The sequence below is a fragment of the Manacus candei genome, unplaced genomic scaffold, assembly GCF_025592945.1.
Source record: "Manacus candei isolate 608988 ecotype Guabito, Panama unplaced genomic scaffold, ASM2559294v1 h1tg000028l, whole genome shotgun sequence".
Classification (NCBI taxonomy): domain Eukaryota; kingdom Metazoa; phylum Chordata; class Aves; order Passeriformes; family Pipridae; genus Manacus; species Manacus candei.
This window is the reverse complement of record NW_026138076.1, coordinates 41,299,109-41,323,193: the sequence shown is the minus strand read 5'-3', so window position 1 is coordinate 41,323,193 and position 24,085 is coordinate 41,299,109. Positions and strand designations below refer to the sequence as shown.

At 39.2% G+C, this 24,085-nt stretch overlaps 1 protein-coding gene across 9 annotated transcripts in view; it reads right to left on the bottom strand.

The window, feature by feature from the left end:
• The window catches only part of WDFY3 (WD repeat and FYVE domain containing 3), a 167,008-nt gene that overhangs the window by 5,526 nt on the left and 137,397 nt on the right, over positions 1-24,085 (bottom strand). For 7 of the 9 annotated variants that reach the window (XM_051790880.1, XM_051790879.1, XM_051790883.1 and 4 more), the window contains 23 exons: positions 23,271-23,348; positions 22,076-22,303; positions 21,251-21,304; positions 18,778-18,946; positions 18,403-18,566; positions 17,492-17,640; positions 17,102-17,222; positions 16,677-16,762; positions 16,322-16,402; positions 15,689-15,743; positions 15,204-15,323; positions 14,295-14,412; positions 13,038-13,144; positions 12,108-12,261; positions 10,074-10,165; positions 9,527-9,739; positions 6,811-6,958; positions 5,610-5,764; positions 5,010-5,168; positions 3,376-3,555; positions 2,130-2,312; positions 1,400-1,496; positions 99-428 (listed from right to left, as the gene is read on the bottom strand). In XM_051790880.1, coding sequence (XP_051646840.1) covers positions 99-428; positions 1,400-1,496; positions 2,130-2,312; positions 3,376-3,555; positions 5,010-5,168; positions 5,610-5,764; positions 6,811-6,958; positions 9,527-9,739; positions 10,074-10,165; positions 12,108-12,261; positions 13,038-13,144; positions 14,295-14,412; positions 15,204-15,323; positions 15,689-15,743; positions 16,322-16,402; positions 16,677-16,762; positions 17,102-17,222; positions 17,492-17,640; positions 18,403-18,566; positions 18,778-18,946; positions 21,251-21,304; positions 22,076-22,303; positions 23,271-23,348 — 3,241 coding nt within the window. The remainder of the gene's footprint in view (positions 1-98; positions 429-1,399; positions 1,497-2,129; positions 2,313-3,375; positions 3,556-5,009; positions 5,169-5,609; positions 5,765-6,810; positions 6,959-9,526; positions 9,740-10,073; positions 10,166-12,107; positions 12,262-13,037; positions 13,145-14,294; positions 14,413-15,203; positions 15,324-15,688; positions 15,744-16,321; positions 16,403-16,676; positions 16,763-17,101; positions 17,223-17,491; positions 17,641-18,402; positions 18,567-18,777; positions 18,947-21,250; positions 21,305-22,075; positions 22,304-23,270; positions 23,349-24,085) is intronic. The other 2 variants (XM_051790885.1, XM_051790887.1) reach the window with 1 other exon arrangement.

Below are 24,085 nucleotides of genomic sequence, written 5' to 3'. Positions count from 1 at the left end.
AAGGTGTACATCTGAATCAAACCAACCTAAGGGATATTCCACACCGTATAACATTACACTAGGGAATAAAACCAAGGAGTGTGCCCAATTTTTTTTACCTGGTTTAAGCTTGCTGTAGTGCCGTGCTTCAGCATAGCTGGGGTGTGGGTGGTTAACCTGAGCATGGGGATGAATTTTTGCTTGTCCCTCAGAATAATTCACAAAGATAAAACCATCTTTCTCATCCAAGCTGAGTTGGTCTGACCAACGCCTGGAGTCATCAGAGCCGCTGTCTGCTGACCACGCTGCTGCTGCTCTGTTGGATGATGACCTAGGCCTGTGGCTGGTGCTGCCTGGTTGACTCTGGCTCTCCGGCAGTTTTGTGTCCTGGCCTATGCATGGATCATCTGCCTCGGAGTCACTGCTGTCCTCTTCATGGGCTTCCTGCCCTGGATTCACACAACAAGAGAGATGTTGATAGCAAGGCTGCCCATGGCCTGCGCTTTTGCCTTATCAAATACTGCCACTGCCCACCCCAGCGGGTACCACCACTGCATGGCGAGAGGGAAACAGCATGCTGGCATCTCAAAGCCTTTGCAAAGATTCAGCTCTTGCCAGGAATCCCACTATTCATCCCTTTTGCACTGGTCTGTCAGAAAACAACACTCCTTAGCTGAAGCTATTTCCTGCAACAGTCCACCTGAGGTAGGCTATGACAGACACAACAAGCAAAACCTTCAAAAATGCTCAAGTCGGCAAAACCTTTCAGCAAAACTTACACCAGCACAGTCAGCTATGCTGAAACTGTCTGACTGAAAAATATGATGCACATTTGTTAATACAAAAAAGCAATTACCAAAGACATTTATACTCCCACCGACACAGAAAAAGAAAGTTGCATTTATATAATGATTACTAAAGAGTATCATGGTTTGGATTTGGATCTGGATCTCATATCTTCAACATGAAGAGGGCAAGAGGAAAATGAGATGGCAAACAATCAGCAAGCGCAGACCAAAATCTTCCAACAGGGGCAAACTATATCTCTGCTTGCCTAAACAGCATGCTGTTCCATCACTAGATGTTTTTAACTCTGTTGTTATGCTACAATTCCATTTCAGACTAAAAGAATATGTAGCTTTTGGACAATGGTAGCATCTACTGGGTTCACCAATAGCACAAATAACCACACAGAGAAAAGTTCCATCTTCAGGAAAAAAACTATGATGGGCAACACTTTTTCTTACTCACGGCAACATGAAACCACCTTGGGCAAGGTGGTGAACAAAACTCAGATACTCTACTTATTGTGCCTACTGTCTTTTAAGACAAAATCTCCATCATCCATTCTGCACTCTGTAACCACAGGATTTCACCTACACATAGCAAAGATCAGATAAAAGGCAAATACAAAACATACCTATTTGTGCTTCCTGACAATCCTCTGGCATTTCCAGCATCTCTACAGGCTCTGGAGCTGGTGTTTCTGGTACTTGCAAAAATTCCATCCGCCAGAACTGGAGGGACAAGGGATAGGCAAAGTGGCACTTTACTGAACTTTTGTCTTTCTTCTGAGCTACTTATAGAGTTAAAATGGGTGAGTAGAACTGTATATTTGCACTGGTAGCGTGCAAGGCAGGTCACATCCCTTTGATTTTGGGGATTAGATACTATAAAAGGACATCTGTGTTCATGCCTGAACCCACTCCACAGAGCCATCTCACCAGCAGACTCTGTTTACGGCAAGCCCAAGGCTGCACACGAAAGTACTGAAAACTGGGCTAGACTCACACTGATCAGAGATGACACTAAGTTTCTCTTTTCTTTCCAGGCAACAAATTGAAATGCCTCAGGCTATGTAAAACAAAAATGGTGAACAAAAACTACAACCTCCAGGCACAAAAGCTGGTGACCAAAATGTGATCAAAACAGAGTAGGAAGGAAGATGTTTGCTACTGACCATTCCTAGTTACCACATCCCAATGGGTGCATCGAAGGGGAGAAAGAACTGCTCAGGTGAAACACCCAAGTACAGCAGGACTGCTTTTGGTACTGGCCAGGACACTGTGTTGGATAGACATGGCTTCTCTAAATACTGTTACTACTAAGGTGTAAACTTAATTTTCCAAGCGGCGATTCCTGGCACTTACCCGGACAACTCCATCCGAATGCCCCGTTACTATGACGTTCTGGGTATCCCACTCATTCATCTCTGACACAAAGCAGCACATAATTTGCTGGCTTCGGCCAGTGAAAGTGTTGACACTTGCAGTAGGGCTGCCATTAATGCTCCACACATGGATGTAAGTGCCAGCACAGGATACAATATCTCCCTGCAAAGACAAATAACACCTCAATACAAGTCTTCAGCAAAAATATAAGCCAGGTTCGATCATAAACCAAGTTCAGCCAAGTTCAGGCTGGCAAGAAGTTTCAACTTTTCAAGAAGTTTTAGTCGAGTTGAGTTTGGCCACCTGAAGAAACCTTTAGGATTATATGCCTTTTTTTTTTTAATTATACCTAGAAAATTAGACTTAGTAGCAACCTATTTGTTGTATTTACAGGGTACAGTGAGTTGACCAATTCCTCCACTACTCACAGCATAACAATCCAACAGCACATTTTCAATACTTTCCCTTCTCAGTTTCCAAAGACTCTGCTAATGTTGACGCCTCTCTTTTTCACAGACATGTACCACCTTAAATTTCATTTGCTTCCTTATTGGGAACAGTCAAAACTAGTGTAGAGAGAAAACAGGAGCTGCAGTCTAAAGCACTGGCAACACTACAACCAGACCACTAACAGCTAATAAGCTGTGCCTCTTGCTACCCCCCTCTGTGCATTACAGCCCCATTTTGTCTTGATTTCAATCACTACATCTGCTCCAGTTGCAACAGGGTCCATCCAGCCCTGCTGACCATGCATGGGAGCTGCACAAATGATGACCTGTAACTCATAGGACCACCAGGCATACAAGCTTTTAGGATGTGTCCATTTCCACTACAACTGGCACTGCAGCTTCACCCAAGGTATCTTCTGCTTCCTTTATGTTAAGCTTAAGAGAAGTCAGCCAAGGTCACATATCAAAACCTTTTCTTAGCTCCTGTGGCAGGTTTGACAACCTATTCTGAATGTCACACTAGCTATACTGCTTCTAGCACTGTTAATAACCTCTGCTGAGCTCAAGCTACTCTGCATGGAATGAATCCATGGGTAACTCTGGACAAAAGACACAAATTATTTCCTAAACCAGCTAATTAAGTTTTCAGATGATTTATATGATTTTTGACAAACTAACAGAAGAGCCCAGTTTGTTTTTTCTCGGTTTAACAATTTCCGACTCTTGCTACTGTTCCCACATGGAATGGCATTGAATGGGTGGCATTTGGTTCTTACCGTTAATTCATTTATACAGAGAGCTGAAACTGGAGCCCTGTGACCTCGAAGCTGTGTTAGAAAGGAGAGTTTATTCAAATCCCAGATGATGCAGGTGCGATCCCGTGATCCACTCACAATTATGTGATAAGCCAGTGATGCTGTTAAGCATGTGACAGTGTCAGTATGACCCAGTAATGCCTGCAAAACACAAGTCAGGAGGAACAAGCTGAAATCAGGAGAGAGCACAAAAATTGCACATTAAACCCTCTTATCTAGAAGATTCAGATACTGTAACATGAATATTCTATCAGAAGATGCAGCTGCCTTACAAGCATTCAGTTGATAACTATTTTCATAATTGAAAATGATAGACTAATAATTTTTTTCCCATTTAAAAAGTACTTTGTCAAAACAGAATTTCAAGAGTCTAATGGCATAGAGCCTTACACTGGGTAAAAACCATTCTGCAGCAGTAGCCTGTTTATAGCGTCAGAATGTGTTCCAGGCTGCACCTGAAATTACATTCTGAAAAAAGAAACTAATGGCTCCTTTATAAACTTCTGTTGATGTTTAAGAGAAGATAAAAGAGACAAGAAAGAGCTGCAACCAAAAAGGCAAAGTCAATTGGAAGGAGGAGAAAAATACAAGTGTCTACTCATATTAGGCCCAACTTTTATATTTTAGGCTTAACTGCAGCATACTCAGTCACAAATCACTGGTTGAAGTACAGTAGATGGCCTTCAATATACTACCCTGAAATTTAACATACAGTGTTTTATCTTGCACTGTTCTGAAGTAAAATACTTTGGAAACACAGCCCTGTACAGTTGTTAGATACTGAGCAAGGGAAGTTATTAAATAATTCTCTAAATTTCTTAAGTTTGAGTGAAAACTTTTCTCTAACAAAAAGTCCTACTGTTAAGATGCCAACAGGAACAGTAACACTCTACAACCTAACTACCTATAACAATTATACACAGTTCCTAGAATATTTGGATTTAGTTAGGGTTGGGTTTTTTTTTTTTTGTTTGTGTGTGCATTTTGTGATTTTTTGTTTGTTTTTTCCTTAGTAAACACAAAAAACCCTCTCTGCACTTAGCTGCAACTGACTTTAAAGCAGTTGCTTGCTTTAGATTAGAACTTGCTGTCTTGAATTAATAAAGCAAGAAAAAACTTCAGGTGATCCTAAAGAAGTATACTCTGCTCCACAAACATTATTGCCAGAAAGACAAAAGTTTTGCACAGAAATGTAATTTGAACATACATATTTTTAAAGAAAAAGTAATTAAGAAAAAAACAATTTAAAAAGAGGAAAATTAACCTTTAAGGTAGCCTCCTTTCACCATCCTTCCTGACACAGTTTTTAGATGGGGGGTTACATATAACACTACAATAAAGCAGATCATTTCACAAAACACACCTGTACAATTTTGTTAACATCACTACCAAAAGCTCCTGGTGTTCCACTATCCTTAAATATGATGCAATTTTAAAGATGCATTTTTGCCCACTTTCGATGCAGATCTGTACCTCGACTCCTCCCTTCTCCAAAGATCTGCTGGACTCATGGCTTCAAAGGCTACTAAGGGAGAAATAATAACTTTGATCCTGTAACATTAATTTAAATAAAAGGCATTTTTACTGTATTTTACCTGTTTCAGTGTGAGGGCTTTAGCCTTTTCTTTGGAGACACCCATCTCCCACACACACACTGCCGTGCTTGTTCCTCCAGTGATAACAAGTTTGGGGTTGGGGCAAATGGCACACAGTATTTGACCCCATTCTGACAAACATTCGTAAACTATCACTGCCTAAAAATAAAGAAAACAAAGAAGAATTACTTGCAGGACCAGTATTTGGTAGGATAAAAAATAAAAACCTGACTGCCACCTTACATTCATTAAGTCACTAAGATATCACTGCTACCCCTTATGCAGTTTTTCCTCAAACACAAGCAATTCCAGCCTCTGCCTCTGTAAGATGCCTCCTGAGGTAATATAAGATGAGCTTTAATTGCACAGATTTAATTCATTCATGTTTTGCAGACCCTGTAAAAAAATTATTATTAGTTGGTTTATGTTATTCTGCCAGCGCTCCAATGAAGAAAACCAGGTAAGGAGCAAAAAACTTAGGCAGTACAAAATTATTTCATTCACATGTGAAAGAAATTTCCACTGCTGGATTTTTTTTCCACTATTGAGTACCAATTGCTTTGGTACATTCAGCACCAAAACAGATTTCAGATTACCAACCTTGTCTGACTCGTAGGTACCCAGTCTGCAGCTGAGGTCTGCATAGCCCCAAGCAAAGGTTTTATTCCAGGTAGGTGGGATGAGAACCTTATTCTGTTCTACTGCCAGAATGCCTTTATCAGTGCACACAATCTGTCCCACAGGCTCCTTGAGCTCTAAAAAGAAGATGGGGTTATGTTTTAATGCTGGGAGAGACAAATATCATCTGATCCCAATAAGTACTTGCTGTTCTGCAAAAGTAAGGTCTCTGTATTGGCTATTTATACAAATCTTTGTTTCAGCTGCAGTGATGGCAATTTTTGCTTCACTCCTAACAAACACAGACCTGAGCACCACCAGCAATGGGAAGAATACTCTGAGGACCACAGACAGCTCTGATGCTATCTGTGAGGCTGCACAAGGTGTTCCCTCAGACAAGATGCCTGTGGTCATTAAAAGTGATTGCAACATTTTTGACACAAATAAAAATGAGTTTTTGATATTGATTCCAACACCTTGGACAAGCATTCCCACAAGCTGCTTTCCTGACTACAGCTCGTAGTGTCCTATTTGTTTTTCCCCAAGCTTTGCAAATATAGATTAGTCCTTTCTAATTTCCTGACTCAGAGTCTACACTTAAGCCCTACTATGCCCTGTGTAATAGTACATCCTCTCTTTTTACAGCAGGCAGGCACAGTCACTGACTCAGCTAGGAAAGAAATCCCTGTATAGCATTTACCTGCCTCACAGACAATTAACTTTTGCTCAGTATAACGTCAAATATGAAGTCAAAAACCACCTTCTTTTGTCTCAGTGCAGCTACCAACACCACCCTTTCCTGCCAATACTTCTCAGTATTTCTTGGCACTGCAACAAAGAAGCCTTTTGCCATGAAAATCACAAAAATCGAGGTTAGTGCAGGCCCAGAAGCAACATACTCTGAATGCTGTTTGTTAAACTAAAACTCTATAAAGAGGTGCTTGGGCCCCATTTTATCCCTCTGTTTAAACAAAGTTTATTAAACTGGTGCTTCCCAAGTACACTTTAAAGCAGCTAAGAACATAATCTTACACCATTAGAGTATTTTAAATTTGCCCTTCTCACAAAACTACAGGCAGTAGCAATATCAGAACTAAGCAAAAGATGAAAAGGGACTATCTTGCTGAAACTCTGAATGCTCGGAAGATGAAACAGGAACAATTACTGTGGCTTTACAGTTTACCTTTCACTGGAGCAAGAGATGGCCGCAGGTTGTCCAAATGATGGAAGAAAATCTTGTCACCTGTGGAACCAGGAGGCACAGAGGTTCCCACAGCCTCTCCATTCAGTCGGCTTCTAACACGCTTTGGTGGGTGTGGTTTTTTGAAGAGCTGAAATTCATCAAGAAACTAATTACGATCAAAAATTACAGGCTTACAAGGGCACAAATGTAAAAAGATCATAAATAAGTCCAATTTACCTCCTAAAACTTCTGCAGGTCAGCAAATGTTACTTAACCGCTCTCGTATTCACTAATAACTTACGGCAATCATTTCAAAAAAACTTCAACAAACAATATGAAATCCTCCAAGGAGCAAAGTTTTTTTTAAAGCTGCTCCCAGTTGCAAAAGCAGCTGAATTAAAGCAAGCAAAAATCCCAAAGCTGATGCATAACGCGGTAAGAAATTCTAACCCATGGTAAACTGAAAGCTAAGTTTTGGCTTTGAAACAAACTGTGTCCCACAAACAGCAGCTCACTCGCTTGGAGGTGGTCAGGCTACCAAAGAACAGAGTAACAGCATGGGTGGGTGTGGAATGGGACCCCATATGACAATCATGCACAAGAAAGGCATCTGAGTCCCTGATTATCTTCTGCATAGCTTTTCATTATGAGGGGCTGAATTTACATTTTATCGCTTCAGTGACCATTCCAGTGTTAAACAAGGCAATCGTTGCTTCTAATAGGCCACGTTCATCAGTGACACACACTAAGGTTTATCACTTGATAAATTAATAATAAACACCTTAGGTGGTAGATGCTATGTATTACAATATGTAACTCACAAACATAAACGTGGAGTGGTATTTTGCAAGATTTCAACAGCTCTTTCACAGAGAGGCTACGACAGCACTGAAAGGAGAACTGAATTTCCAATGCTGAAACTTGTTTTCCTTTGAGCCCCTTGAAATGTGCTACCTGTTTGCCTTTCCAAAGCAGAGGGAACATGCATAAGCCTGAGGTAGCTGAACTATGATGGTGTAGATGTGTTTCTACTGCTTGTACCAACCCCCTGGGTACAAATAACAACACAGCCTGCATGCCACCCCCGTCCCTGAACGATAGCATGCCTCCTGTCTGGCTGGGTTATGGGAAGACTGAGAGAGAAGGTCCATCATACAGTGTTTCACATGGACAACGGATCTCAAAACTCTCCAATTCCAGCAACAAAAAAACCAACTCCTCCTTTGAATGACTGTTCCTCTTGCTTATTCATTTTGCTCTGCCCCTCACGGTGTGGCATCTCAGGCCCGTTGCAGTCGGTGAGAGCCCTCTTATAAACATAGCATCAGCTCTGCAACGTTTTGCATCACAGACTTTTAAAATGGAAAACCAAACTACAAGGTGCATTACTAGTGTAAGAGATGAGATAAAGAAGATGTAGTCTCCATGTTACATCTCCGTGCAGCAAAGAAGTGAAAAAGGGCAGAGCCCTTTCCTGAGACAGCCTGCCCTGGATCCTCTGTGGAAAGTCAGAGGGTAACAGAAAAACTCAACAGTCACATAAAAATGTGCTCCAAGAGCACTCACCACCAAAAATGACTGGAAGAAGTTGAGTTTCCTGACTTTATTGCAGCTTATTTCCTCATGCAGTTTCTGGTAGATCTCACCACATTCGTATCCAACAGACATTGGAAGATTCAGGCAGACCTTCAGACTCAGCTGCAATGCTCTTCCACTGCCCTGCCCCGCCCCTATCTGTTCATCTGGCTTTAGCTGGGCCATGTCTGATTATCATCACAACCCAGTGACTGGTTATTATGTAAGAGGAGAAAACCCTGCAGCCACTACATAATTAGATTATTGAGAGAGTGCAAGGAAGGAAAAGGAGAAAAGCCACAGAAGACAGATGAACAGTTCTTAGCCTTCCTTCCAAGCTGTGAGAGACCGACAGCTGTCAGTGAGTTGCCACAGGAAATATCCCGTGGCTGTCCTAAAACATTAAGTGCTGAGAGCTGAGTCTAAAGTTTCCAACACATTAGTGGGGTTCCCAGTGAATTGCTGACTCTAAAGAAATGCACAATTAAAAAACAAAAAAAAAACCAAAAAAAACCCCCAGTCAATCTCCCCAAACCTAAAACCCCACAAAGTAAAACTTTAAATTATTAAATGTAATATTAAATCTAATCTCTTAAAGAGAAAAAAAACTTTAAAGCTTTAAAATGTGTCTATCTATCTCAACTACAGCTGTCCTACAAGAGTCATAGCTTCTTAATTTAAAGTCTTAATTTTTTTTGCAACATATTCTTCAAATAAAAGATGTGGCCAAGCCCTGTAGAACGTCAAGAGACTGGTGTAAAAAAAGGAAGCATAGCTATTATAGAAATAATTTTATTACAGGATAACCTAAAATACCTAAACACTAGGCTTTACTTTGAAACTACATTTTCACTCCTCCCCTCTAACTTTGCAGCAGGAACATACTTTTTTTTTTTTATATTGATTTTTAGAGTTGAGCTATAATTCATTTTGCCTTTAAGGATGTAAAGGGGAAAAAAAAGACATTTCTAATCTCACAGGGAAAGCCTAAAGTTAATCATTGCATCATGTATGACAGAAATGTAAATGATTTCATATCACTGGAAGAACAAGTTTTACTCCTAAAACACCTTCTTGTTCCACATTAACACATTTCAATTTAAGTGTTAACCGCAAAATAAGAATTCTACAACGGGTATACCTGCTTTGGTATCTGTCCAAAGTTATTAATGAATCCTATGGTAGCTGTCTCTTTTAATGGGTCATTGATGTTATATATGTCCACTTGCCCCTCATAGAAGAGATGGTGAAAGACATTTACAGCTTCTACTGCAGCAGGACCTTGCTGTTTATAGCCAAAGATCAAGTCAATCCACTCATGCAGGTGTGCACTCACAAAGTCACATTCCAGAGCCTGAAATTCAAAGGGCATGCATTAAAACTAGACAGACTGGTCATGGGTTGAGCTTACTACACCTGCCACAAAGAAAAATGCAGAACATATTCTGACATGTTTTTGTTATGTTCTGATACAGCTTTTCACTGAAGCAAGTCTTGCCTCAATGTACTCCCTGGCCAAAAAGGAAGGGGAGGAAAAGCTGGTTCTACAGACCTTGACAACAATCAGCCATCAACCCTGAACTCACAAACTGGCTGCTAACTGTGACCACACAAACTGAGCTTAGATTAATATGCAGTGGAAGGTCCCAACTGAGGCTTTCTATTGTCATTACTAAAGTGCAAATTACCTCCCGATGAACTCTGATAAATTCACGAGGATCTCCTTTTGCCCACGGAGGGAGTATGACATCACCAAGTTTAGTGCCATTTTGTTTGCAACCTATTAAAAAGACAAAAATGAAAACAAAAGTTTGGAGAGAAGCACTGAAACTGCACTGCAACAGCAAAGGTGAAAAAATATTATGAAAAAAAATTCAAATTCTAACACCTCTCTTTCATAAAGGAAGCCATTTTTGTCTTTTCTTTAAAATACTATGTTGTTTTTAACTGGCAAGCAACAAAACATGAAAAATTCTGCCTTGGTTGTTCATGCAAGACGGCTTGCAGGAAGAAGAATTCAAATATTCCACGCTAAGTTTTCTGAAGAAGTGTTTCAGCATATGGTCTTCAAAACTAACATTACTCTTCTAGCTAGTGGTGTTGATTAGATTACACATCCTCAGTCTTCACAATACTGTAATGTACAGTCTGAATTCAAACCCTCTATGTTTCTCTTTTAAGTGTTCTTGGAACATGATTATTTTGTCTATTTTTCTATTTAAGTAAATTTCTGCTTTTCTCTTCCTGTCACAGGAAAGATCCACTGCCATGCATGAAAGTTAATGCAAACACCAGCCAATAAAACAGCCCTCTGTGATCACTGCACAGCCAGAACCTTGTTGTGCCAGTTTAGCTCCCACCTGAGCAGCCAACCCTGCTACTGGGAACTGCTACCATAGCAGCTGCCCATTTTGCACACAGAGGAATCAGCACAGCAAGGGTCATTTTCTTATCTTCTGTTTGACTTCACTGTTCTCATTCTGTGAGGAAAACTGAAATAAAGGTGCTGGTCCCAATTTAAGAGAGGGTAATAACCTGTATTTGGCATCTGTTTAGCATGTATATAGCAATGACATGTCAAATGAGTGTTTTTTGAAGAAAATAAAGCCCAGTATGAGACAGTGTAACAGCAAACTGTACTGAGAGACCCTGGTGGAACATCACAATACAAACATTCTGTGTCATGTAATGGAATTATTGTTCTACCCATGAGAATGGCTACACATCATAGGAATACAGGCTAAATATTCATTTCCTAACAATGAGTAGCTAACTGGTATCCCCCCCAAGCTCCATGTCCAAGGATATAGGTGATTCCCCTGGGCATGGTCTGGGCACAATACATTCATCCTGCCCTGGACAGCCCTATTCCCACTCTGAGCATTAAATAGGGGCATATTGTGATTACCAAAAATGTACTTGGTGAGACTTCTCAGTTATGTACTTGTGCTGTTGCTTGTTAGGTTCACAGCACAGAGCTCAGAATATAAGAGCTTAATGCCACTGTTAAGAGTTACAAAAAACCCTAAGTAACATGCATGTCCTACAGAGAACAGGTGTGATATCTGACTCCTGTTGAGTATCACTGTCACAAAAGCTGTGACATTTCAACAAAACCATTAGGAATACTTCAAAACAAAGTTCTAAAAGTGAAGACTGCCAAACAGATTTTGCAAAGCTTAAAAAAATAAGCACACAAAGATAGTGAACACCATCAAGGAGTAGCAAGTTACATGAAGAAAAATGCAAAGTAGAGAAACTCCAACTAAAATATGATTTTCCATTTTGAATGGAAAAAAAACCCAAAATCGAGTAAAACCACTTCAAACAAAAAACCTTTCTGGGTATTTCAGTGACTTGTTCAGCAATTCTCAGAAAAAACTTTGTATGAACTGCTTAAAATGAACACTCATTGCTTGAGAAAACATCTTAAATGATAAATCTGAAAAAATAAATCTGAGGTATCACAGTGGAAAGAACAACTCCTGCTACACTCTTCCCAGTGAAAAGATGAGTTCTGAATTATTCAGACTTGCAAATACAACACTGAATAAACATAAAGTATCAGGAAATACCTTAAGTACTCCTGCTTTTGCTTTCATGTCAGAATGTGCAAGTAACCTTTCAGTTCCGCCTGTATCAGGAGACGCTTTTATCTCATGTTGGACTGTCTGGCACTGTTCTTACACCCATACAGATGCTATCAAGCTCTTATTGCCTACCTAGGTCAAAATTGTTGGAATTCAGCAGGAACTCAGGGAGGTAGAAGAACTCTGGGATGAGCTCCTTCACGTCTGCCATGTTGTGCTTCGACGCTGAGTACCAGGCCTCGCGCACGCTGTGGAACATCCTGTCAGCCAGGTCAAAGTGACCGCCCTGAGGGACAGAAACGGAGGCACACCAACATCACAGTTATTTCTCAGCACAGCAGGTTTCACCAAGAAGGCAAATCAGAGCATCCTCTGCCTAATAAAGACACTAGAACGTAGCACGTTTCTTCCTCTAACACAACGGATTTGATCAGCTGCATTACTTTCTGGAACACAATAACTGTAAACATAGAGCACCGAGATACAAAACTTTAAGAAAAGAGATATCCAGTCTGACTTCGGTCTCTTACAGAGAAACACAAATCTTTTTTGCCTGATGGCTTCTGTCTAGGAAAATATGTGACATGTAATATTACAAACTGCATTACCCATCAAACTGGCAAACAATTCCAGGACCTGCAAACTTTTGTTTCTTTTAACACTCAGTACTAAAATGTCTCTTTGGATAAACATACTGGTTTAAAATAAAAATCTTTCAACACCTGCAGCACAGAACTAAACAACTGGCATATGATTCTTTCAACAACATACAAATAAAGCATGGGCAGCAAAGTATTTTTCACTACAAAACTTGCTTTGGTTTTTGTCTGGTGATACTTTGTTCTGCATACATTTAGAAAAATGTTCATACTACAAGGGAAAAAAAAGTGTATTTCATTACATCTTTTTAAAAGACACATCAAAAACCTGCCAGGCAATAACAACTCTGCCAAAAGGTATTTCTTCCACGATATTCTATGAAAACAAAGCTGACTGATCATATTTTTCAGTTATGTCTGAAATACATAACAGGCAAGAAATACAAAGTGATGTAATTTTTACCTGTAACCGTAAGAAAATCTGAGTAAAAGGCTCCATCCGAACAAGGTAGGAAGCCACTATCATGGCTGATGAATAGTGGGTCCCATAGTGATAAGCTGGGGTTTCCCCTACAGATTAAACAGCAGAAATATAGAAGAAATAAAGCAGTTAGGTGACAAATTCAGTACTGACTGGAAAAAAAGAATTAGTACTGTATTTTAATTACTCTGTGACCATGGTCACATTTAAAATTGGAATCTGAAATTTTCATTCTCAGAAATTTGAAAGCTTTATATTTTGTCAAGGCCATCCCTGGAGTTTTGGCTGCAGTCCAGTAGCCCTAATTCAGTGGGCCTCTGCAAAGCAATACTGAATGGTTAGTCACTTTTTATTTTAACTAATTGAAACGTTGCAGTGCAGCTATGGAGATTTCTGTTGAAGAAACGTTTTTTAAAAAAACTGTGAATTATTTTTCTTTACTTTTAGACTTATCAGTTACTGTGGAATTAAAGCCTTAGGCAGAAATACATATCAGAATTGTTGGCTACAGATTATGTACAGCTTTCACTTTCTTAATTTCCTGGTGAAAAGTCTTTATAAACACACTTAGAAAATACTGATACATTTCAAGAAATGAATGCCTCTGCCACCTGTTGTGTTTGATACAGAACAGCACTGCAGTAGTTAAACAAGCCTCTGTCTTTGATAAAAACATATAAGAAGAGTTGCTTTGCCATACAAAAGGTTTTTTTCAATATATAAGGAAGCTCTAAAATCATGAATATGTAGCTTAATTGCATCTCATTCTGAGTTTTTTTTTAGTCAACAAACTGCTGTTTCTTTAGCCAAAAAACATGCATTAAGATTAGAAATGAAAAAGGTACAATACTGCTAATGCAGAAGTATTTTCATTCTTTCTAGTACTTATTTTCATGACACAACACTCAAATTGTATTAGCAGACAGAGTTGATTGTGCTTCATGTGCCTGCCCATTCCAGACTTTAGACAGTTTTAAACTCCTCTAAATGTGCAACTGTTTTGTCTTTGTTTTTACATACAAACAAAACCTGTCATTTGTATTTAAAACAAACAGCAAGAAAACCAACACCCCTTTGCTCTAATTCAGTGTTCATTGGACAGTCACTAAAAAACATAGTAGAGTTCTGCATATCCATATCCAGACCTCTTTACCCATAATGTAAAAATGCATGAGTCTCTCCCATGACATGACAGGCACACCTCCCTCTGCTCTTCCTGAAGGATGGATCAGTACTTACCATTGGGATCTTCCCAATCTTTGTATCGCTTCTTGTACTGGGCTAACCTGTCTTCTGTTTGAGCTCCCATGGGCTTCGCCAGGTTTCTGAATGTTTTGGGATTTGTAAGATCCAGTTCCTTTAAAAATAAAACAGACAACAATTTTATAAAACCAAACCAAATCAAACCCCTTCAATACTGTTGATTACTATATTTAATGCCACATACCTCCTGAGCCTGTTATCTTTGCTTTTGACACACACAGCAGGTGCAATGTTGGATATGCTTTAAACAGTCCTTCAGTCTGATCCAAGAGAGTCAGTGTGTTTTATTTTAAATCACATCTGGGCTCTGGATAACTTTTGTCCTGCTCCCCTCATCCTGTCCTCGATTCCCCCTAATTCTGTTCTTGAATACTCGACAAGCACACTAACAATATTTTACGTTATGGTCTGGCTGATGGCAATGCCTGACCACAAAGACATTAATAAGATGTTTCATCTTTTTCAGAAGCAGATTCTTCACCATGGGGCCAGATTTCATTGTAGCCCCTACCACAGCCTTCTGGACAAGGATGCTTTCTCTGTGGGCTTAGGAGACTTCAGGATATTCAGAAAAAAGCTAATGTAAAGGCTTATAGGAACTAATGCAGCCTAGAGAGACAACTGCCTCCCTACAAATCCCAAGCCCTCACCTGTGTACTGTAATATCTGTAAAATCAGCACAGGCAAGGACCTGCACACACGAGACAGCCAAGAATCTCTCATACCCTACCACTGATAAGTGGGAGAAACAAAATAGACTGAATTAAAGAACTACTGATAAAGGTTCCATGCTTGGTTTTACCTGAGCATGAGCCAACTGTAATATCTGCAAAACCTCCAACTTATAAAAGATTAGTGGCAAGGTTGACAAGGTACTTCATTTACCTCTGAGTCATAGTCTGCGAGGATCCAGGGAAAGACAGGGTACTGCATGAGATCATTATAGGATCTGCCGGCCAGAGTGTTTAAGTGCATCAGGTACTGGAAGTTACTGATTTCTCCTCTCTTAAGGAAGACAGATAACAGCACTGTAAAGTTTTCACTTTACAACAATCAAATGTCTACACTGTCAGACTGTCAGTGTTCAGTGTTCTCCCCAAACATATGAAATTTATTTCAATATTACAATGCTCATCTTACTTTGACTACAGCCTCCCCCCACCCCAGCTGCATTTTCAATGGCACAATCATTTCCTATTTGAAGATGATATAATGAAATATTACAAACTAAAATGCTGAGATACACTTTCTACAGTAGTATATTCCAGCTGTTTGAATAAGAGGATGCAACTTATGTGTGCTGATTAATTACATATCACTACAAAATGTAGAATTTAATATAAAGTAATCCCTAAAATTTTGATACTTACTTCCCATCTTTGAGTAACAGATTTTTCTCCCACTAAAGTGCTAAGCAAGCCAGACCTAATGGGAAGAAGAACATGCATTGTTTGACTTAGCAGTAAGATCTGGCTTACATCTTCACAAGACAATTCAAAGTTTCAGGAATAAATCTTGTAAATTGCAACAATTAGAGAAATGGGTCTTTAGCAGTACTCTTTTTTAACTTCTAAACACATACTGTAAAAATTATGCATGTTAACCATGCAATTCAGTGCCAGTGGTGTCTACTGCATGAAATATTTTTAAGAACTTGGACACATCTAATGGCTTCAGCACTCTAATTCTTTTCAGAATGTATCTGCATACTGACAACATTAATCTTGAAACTCTATATTAACTAGTAAGAGGATACACCAGTGCTGCCAATGACATTTTCTTTGTCATTTGTTTCATTTTGACATTTTGTGTCATTTTGTTTGTGTGTTTGTTTTAAATACACTTAAAAGTAACTGGACCACATCATCACTAGTTACTTATTTTGGAGATGCCCAATTATAAACAGAGGTTGCAGAACTCCCCAGATAATCCTGACATTAATGCAAGCATCATGTATTGGAAACTGATGAGCTCTAGAGCTTGTGAGGAACAGAGTCACCTACCCTTGCTCTACGCTGGTGTTTGGCCTCTGCCCCGACACCGACTCCGAGCTGTCGGTCAGAGATGGCACCACAGCCAGAAACCTGCATCAGCAGTGAAAAGGAGATTACAATCAGTGTTTGTGTCCTGGGTGTGTCATCTCCTGAGAATCAGAGTTTAATTAGTACCGTTACAGACTTTGCTGTGAGTCTGCTACAGAACATCAACAAAATCAAATGACAGGTTTCTCGCTGAAGGCATTTAGCGCCTTCTAGTGGTTCTTTCGTGCAGCACTGAGGTGCCACCAGGCATCAAAAACGGCTCAACGCAGATATTTGGAAATACTCATATTAAATGTTCCAACTTATTTTACAATACCTTTGATAAACTTTGTTTCGAACGCCCTTTTGGAAAGCTAGAAGATAGTTTCGTCCGTCCCCTGAGAAAACTTCAATTGCAATTGGCTGAAAACAAAGAGGACAAACCCATGTCAACACTAACTTATCACCTCTGGAGGTCAGGTGCAGACCAGCTTAGTCATATTACATCTGGCACCAACTTAGGTAGAAGCAGACTTTGCTTAGTGCAGCCAGATGTCTTATTTTTGGACCACTTATATTCACTGACACACACAATAACCAGGGTGAGCCAACAAGGATGCCCAACTTAAACACTTCAACACAGTCAATAGTTTCACTTTCCAAACACTGAGAGTTACATACTGGTTTTAGTTTTTAAAAATGACAACACTGTCACAAAACTTCAAAGTTGTCTCCTCAATCCAAATACAGTGTCCAAGTTACCTGCAAAAGGTATCTCCTTTTATGCACTTCCTTGATATCTTCATATGCAAAAATGCTGCAAGTTCTTTTGAGCTGGCTTGGACCTTGCCTTGCTCCTCTAGGTATGATTGGCTCATGCATCCTGTAAATCAACATAAACAGGCAAGAGAGAAGTGATTAAAAAGAAGAGAAATTAAAAGAATTATTCTCTTAATTCGTAAGAGTCTAGTTACAGAAAAATCTGATTTTCACAATATCCCATACTACATGGAGCAATTTATAGGCACAGAGGAAGTTGCACCTGAGTTTTTCCTGCACCTTACATTGGTTTGGAGTTGACTTCTCAAAAATCTCATTAAATACTTCTTGCTCAGCTATTAAAGACTGAGGAAACTCTGTTAATCCACTCACTTAGGAGGCAGCGTCTCGATGTCCCGTATTTCTCTGGTGGCTGTCATGGTGAATCCGTCAATGACATAGAAGTGCTCCTTCCCAAAGAGCAGCAGCCCTTCGCTGGTGTCAAGGCCCTGGACCCGGGCACAGCGGTACATGTGCTGGATCTGTAATCAAAGGCAAACACTTCGAGAAAACCCATTAATGAGCTCAGGCTCAGACCACTGCCTTGTTAGAACAAGCCACAGACCTTGATCACTTGTAGATACAGCAAAAATCCTGTCATTTTCTCCCTTAATCAGAGATAATGCCTGCAACTAGCAATTGGGGAGGGAGTTAAAGAAATTCTTCTCAGTATGATACAGATTTATCTATTTACCAATTTATCCACTTGCACTATGCTTCCTGAACATAGTTTAGAACCTGTAGACCACTCAACTAAGCTCACAACTGTATTTACTGGTATACTTCAGATGGACAAAGTCTAAATATACAGCATGGTAAATCAAAGTTGTTCTTGGGGATAAAATACTAGTTATCAATCTTTTTCATTCTAATGAAGAGAACAATTAATTATAGACAGTGTGCCAAGTTCAGCATTCATATTTTCTGTATATTTTCTGTCCAGACTCAATAAGCTGACACTATATTCCAAGCATGGGATAACTCACAGCTTTCATTTCAGGACATGTTCGTTTTTCCCTTTTAGGCAGAAGTTAAAAAAAAAGAATGTTCCCAGTACAGGGTTTTCAGGGTCAGGATCTCTTTGAACCAAAGCCCACATTTGGTTTCAAGGAAGAAACTGATGAAATATACAGCAAATTCAGCTGCAGATCAGAGAAGTTATATAGGACATTATTCATGCTTGTGACATGTAATGCAGAAATTCCAATGCAGTAACTTCTTAGTGTGTTTGAAGTACACAGTACCTTCTCCCCTTCTTCAAGAAGTCGAAGCAAAGTTGTATTGTCAGTCTTCTCCTCTTCATCAATCGAACTCCCCTCAACAATTTGATCCTGTGACTGGTCCTGGTTCTCATCATCTCCTCCATCAGGAGCAGAGCGAGATCGTTTCAGGGGAGGCTTCACCAGGCCTGGAAAAGAAGAACAGAGACAGATAAATAAAACCCTGAAACATAAAAAATCAACTTCACAAAACCTATCATCTTTCAAATTACTGACCCAATGCCAAGACAGAAAAACAAGAGTCCTACAGGTTCCTTATGCTTATCTTTATGCAAACGCATGAGAAGATATAAAGGCAGATAAATTTCAAGAAAACAGTTCAGGACAAAATGATCTAACCTTTGACCCTTGCAATAGTGTCCTCCCCATGTTCTGGTTCCTGCTGAGTTGTTTCACCCACTGTATTCTCTTCAATAGCATCCTGGAAGACTGCAGGGTTTCCAGAAGCCAGGCGCATGTAGTACTCCTTGCTGTCATAGCTTATGGCTCTGCGGTAACGAGCAGGTTTCTTGGAAATAATTGAAGAAATTGTTTGGTCAGTCAACTCCTCACTCAGTGAAGGTGTTTCAGGAACAGGGGGTGCAGCACAGTGCATGCCCATCAAGTGCTTTGTGCGTGCTCAGTCATACACCAACACATATACAGAACAGGGACTCCTCAGGATCTCTGATCTGTCAGCTAATTTGCAAGGCAGCTACTAAGCCACTCAAGTAATAGTGGGGTTGCAGAAAAGCCTGCAGATAAACCTACAACATGGGAAATAAGAAGTGTGGCCAGTATGTTATGAACTGACATGAAAGGCTGGGATTCTTGTGCTTAAAACTGATTGATCAGATGGCCATTTCGTCACCTTTCATAACTCCCTACAACATTTGCAGCTTATTTGTTAGACAGATGACTTCTTTGTAAGGCAATAGTCTGAATAAAAAATTGCCTCGAGGAAAGATATAGATATGTGGAAGTTGATATGACCTAAAAGCACTAACGGGCTCTGCTTTAAGGTTCAAAAATTCTTCACTAATTCAGTTGTTCCTTTTTTTGGTAAAGATTCTTATGGTTCATGGGCAGGAGACTGGTACAAGAGTATGCATTTAACTGAAGCAATTCTTTGAGCACTGTTTGTACCTTTGGGTGGTGTTTTTGGTCTTTTGGTTTGGGGGTTTTTGTTTTGCTGAGGGTTTGTTGGTTTGGTTTGGAATTTTTTGTGTGTCTGTGGTGCTTTTTCCCCTCCTTGTCCATCCCTTTCCCCATCACACGCTAATTCTTATGTTCCTCACTTGATTATGGAGGCAACATTCAGAAGAACTAAATGAGGACAATTAATATGTTAGAATGATCACGGGAAATACAGGTGAAGATAAAAGTGTTATTAGAGAGCCAAGGGTCTTTTCAAAACTGAAACACACGGATGGATGAAAACCCATTGATTTTATACTGCAGTTGGAAATTTTCTTCTCTGACTACTGTTTAACCCCACACTCAAACTCTAGAAAGTTTTTACAATTTGTTCAGTTCTCCATCACAATAATTTTTTTTGTTGTTTTGCAGCATTATCTCCCATGAATTTCAAAATTAGGTTGGGATAATGACAAAATACTATTATTAGAAATCCAGTTCAGTGCTTTACATTATGCAGAATTGTAGAATATCACTGCCATTTAAGTCAAGATCTTCTCTTCTCCACTTTTGCAGTATTAACTGGACATACCTAAAATAAGAAATTACTGGAGTTTTTTGTGTTTAACTGTATAATAGTATAGTGGGAAACTAAACGACTCATAAAAAAAATCAAAATCAAACTAATTTTATTACAAGTTGATGCTTGGGGTGACGAAGTGATTAAGATCAGCAAGATGGAGAGTTATTATTTCATGTAAAACTGGCTGTTCCCAAAATAAAAAATTTAAGGCACTGTGATCTAATTTGCTCACTTATGTTCAGCCAAGCCTTCACTCCTTATCACCACAAAAATGCCACTCAGACAATGCTTAAAACGCCTGTGGAAACAATTTATCTATAGCCTAGAAAGAGAAAGCCTAAATAGCACTGCTAAGATGAAGAAAGGACAACAGTAACAATCTATATTAGATATTCTGTATAATAGAATTACTTCCATTTATACGTATTAGTTTCTTGTTGACGGTAATTCAAAATGAGTGAATGCACATTACACATTGTACTTAGTGATGGGCAAGACTGCAAATCTAATTAACAGAGAAGCACATAATCCTGAAAAGAGTAATACTGCAGAAAAGCCACTTCCAAGCAGGTCTTTTCAAGGCAGGATTCACACTTTTTAAACAAATATGTATACTTCGTTAAGAGTAAAACTGAGAAGAGCCAGCTAAGACAAAATTAATAAGGGCTTTAACAGAAATAGGCCTGTTACAGCCCATTATGGCCAAAAAGGAGAAAAAATGCTCACCAGATCCTCTCTTAGAAACACTTTCCCACTAAGTGCTTCCCAGTGATCGTGTTGCCCATTACTAAACATGTTCCACCGACCATTAGTTCAGACCCCAAAGCCACAACACTTCACACAGTGAGAACAGTGGTAGCACAGCCCAACACAGCCTGTTAGTGTGCAGCAAAGAAGGTAAGATCTACAGAAAGTTTTATTAGGTGAAGGTTGAGGAAAGCACAGTAACGTCTTCTAATGTGATTACTGAAAAAACCTTTAGGCCTGGAATTATGTACTGAAAGAGCAAGTTGAAAGCCAAATGTAGAAGCCTTGTTAAGGTTGCCTAACATGCAGGAGGAAAAAAGTTGTATTTATTTGACATTCTTTCGGTCAGTGTACTTGTTTCTTTACCTTTTGAGGAATGGTATCATCAGATGTCTCAGGAAGTCTGCTTGAGAAGTCAGACTGAAAACAGGGCATCAATTACATAAGCATCAGAGAAAGAACACTTTTGAGAAGAATGCATGATGGCAGTTCTCTACTTCATGTGAACTAGACTGTCACCACAGCTACTGTGTGTCAGATCACAAGCAGGCAAAATATACTTGATGGTTTAAAACTGACTGACTGATGTGACTGACTTGTTCTAAGTACTTTGACACTCGGGCTTAATTTGAGGAAAAAAATTCCTGCATGCATATACATATACTTAAAAAGACACGATAAAGACTGCTCCATTTCTTAAAAATTGTGCTCCAAAATGAAAAGGAGCTAACTGCCAAGCTTTCAAAGGCCACACACATTTCTGCTACACAGCCCACCTTCATAATCACAGATGGATGAAAGTACATTTCACAGACCAAGGACCATATTCTGTTTGGTTTTTCTTCCTTTTTTTTCCCAGACCCCTGTTTACCACATTATCTAGAACAAGGACGAGAGCTCAGACTGAAATCTCCCATAGTTATGGTACTTCTCAGCCTCTAGAGGCTTGTGAAGGTGCCTGTGTTGTTTGCTGGAAGGAACACTCAGCATACCTCACCTGATGTAGCAATTGCTAATCTTCAAGTTCCTTTAGTTTTGAGCCAAGTGCTTTACCAAGCATTTACGACATAGACAGAATACCACATAATACCAACAGAGCAAAATACATTTCTTAGGAAAAACTTATATAAAAAAAAAATAGATTTTGCAGCAGGACATAAAACTACCCATCACAAACTCTTGAACACTTACCAGCAAGTTTGTTTCTTGCTCAGCTTCGGGCATGTAGGGATACTGAGTATAAAACATGTCATTCCGCACCATCTTTTTCCTCATTCTGCAGGGACCCTCAGTCATCTCCAACATCCACTTGTCCAGATGGGAGCCAATGGGGGGACCCCACAAACCTCTCTCTCGGAGTAACTCGTATTCAATCTGAGACCACTCCTCTGTCACGTATTTTAATGCATTCTGCTGACGCTGAACACAAAGACATTGGTAAATGAATCAGGAGCGAGGCTTTTAAACCTGTCTCTGATATGAGCAGAGACATTTCAACCACACTACAGAAAAGCAAGTAGTAAGTAATAATTCCAGCACCATTTTCTAGTATTTGTGGTGTCAGTTACCATAAAAGCAGGTGTCATACTGTAATCTTCTTAAAATAAAAAAAAAAGAAAGGGGGAAAAAAGAAAAAAAATAAAAGAAGACGGTAAAAACTCTGCTTTTTGGTTTGCATTGTTAATTGAATATATTTCTAAATGGCAAACATGAAAGAAATGTTAACACTAAACCACTCTGAAGTTGAAAAAGGATTTTAAGAATGAAATAGTTCTGGAGGTCTTCCTGCCTATATTTGCACTGTAGAGAGAAGTTTAATGAAGCAGAGTTTGGTGGTTGTTTTTTTTAACTAATTGCTTTCAATGACTTGTTTCTCTCAGAAGTTGATTTCTTAAGATTTATATAAGCACGCAGCTCAGCAACTACTTTGAACCAAATGTCTTTGAGAATGTTTGGAAGAAATCACAGGGTGCAACAATTTCATTCTGGAAAGCACAGAGCAGCCACTTATTATCACTGCATGACATCAGAAAATTTTATGCTTCTCCACATCTTCTCTTCCTTCTGCACAATGTTTTAGAAAGACAGCGTATTTCCAATCTCTTTTTGTTCCCTGTTTTATTTTTTCTTTGCACTTCTAAGTAAAGACTATTTAAGCTTCTTTACAAGACTTTTAATCTACAACCAGATCAAAATGAGTTTCCTCATTTGTTTATTGGACTGCACTTAAAAACCCCTGAAAAATAACAACTGTATCTAAACATTCAAGTGTTTCACCTATGACAAGCCAATATTTTACAAGCCCCATGATGCCAGAAATGGCATTGGCATAACCTAACAGACCAAAGTAGCAGTGTCAGGTAATTAATCCTCTAAGCCACCATACCTCCTGGTATTCTTTATACTGCATATCAACCAGGTCCCGAACCACTGCAATGTGAGTAAACATCCACTGGGAAATTTCCTAATACAAAGATAAGAGAACAGACAGAATGACACTTTATGAAAATTTTGTTTGAATGAAAATGTGTATGAATAAATGTGTATGAAAAGGTGTATGAATTCATCGCCTTGCTAAATTTGCTTGCAAATAATAGTTTTTTTAAAAAAATTACTTAGATGATGAATTTCAAACTGCTGCACACAGCAGTATTTAAGTTTTTGTTTGGTGTTTTCTTATTTTGTTCCTTTTTCTAAAGGGGATAAAATTACGTGTAGGAATATCCTTTAAAAAAAACCTGGCAAACATTTGGAAAATATTTGAAACACATGACTAATAGCTCAGAACATTCCCAAACAGCCAAACATTGGCACTGACAAATATTACTACTTTTCCCTGTTTCCTTATAAGTAATATCTTGTGGATGCTCCCTTGTTCGCTGGAAATCCTGAAGATACCCATCCCTCTTCACTCTGTCCCACAATATGCCTGTTTTCAATTATTGCTTCCTCTATTGACACAGTCAGCAACAGTTCCCATCAGCTCTTGGTGAGTTTCTTCCCTTTCACTTTCAGTGTATGCCTGCTCACCAGGGAAAGGACAGAGCACTGAGAATTCTTTGTTTTATCAAACCTATTGGCTAGTTTGCAGATCAGAAAGAAAACTAGGAACATGTTTTTTCCAGAGGACACAAACGCAGATTAAGTCAACGGGAGTTAAACATTTCCTTGTGACAGGAATACACCTTGAACCAACATGTC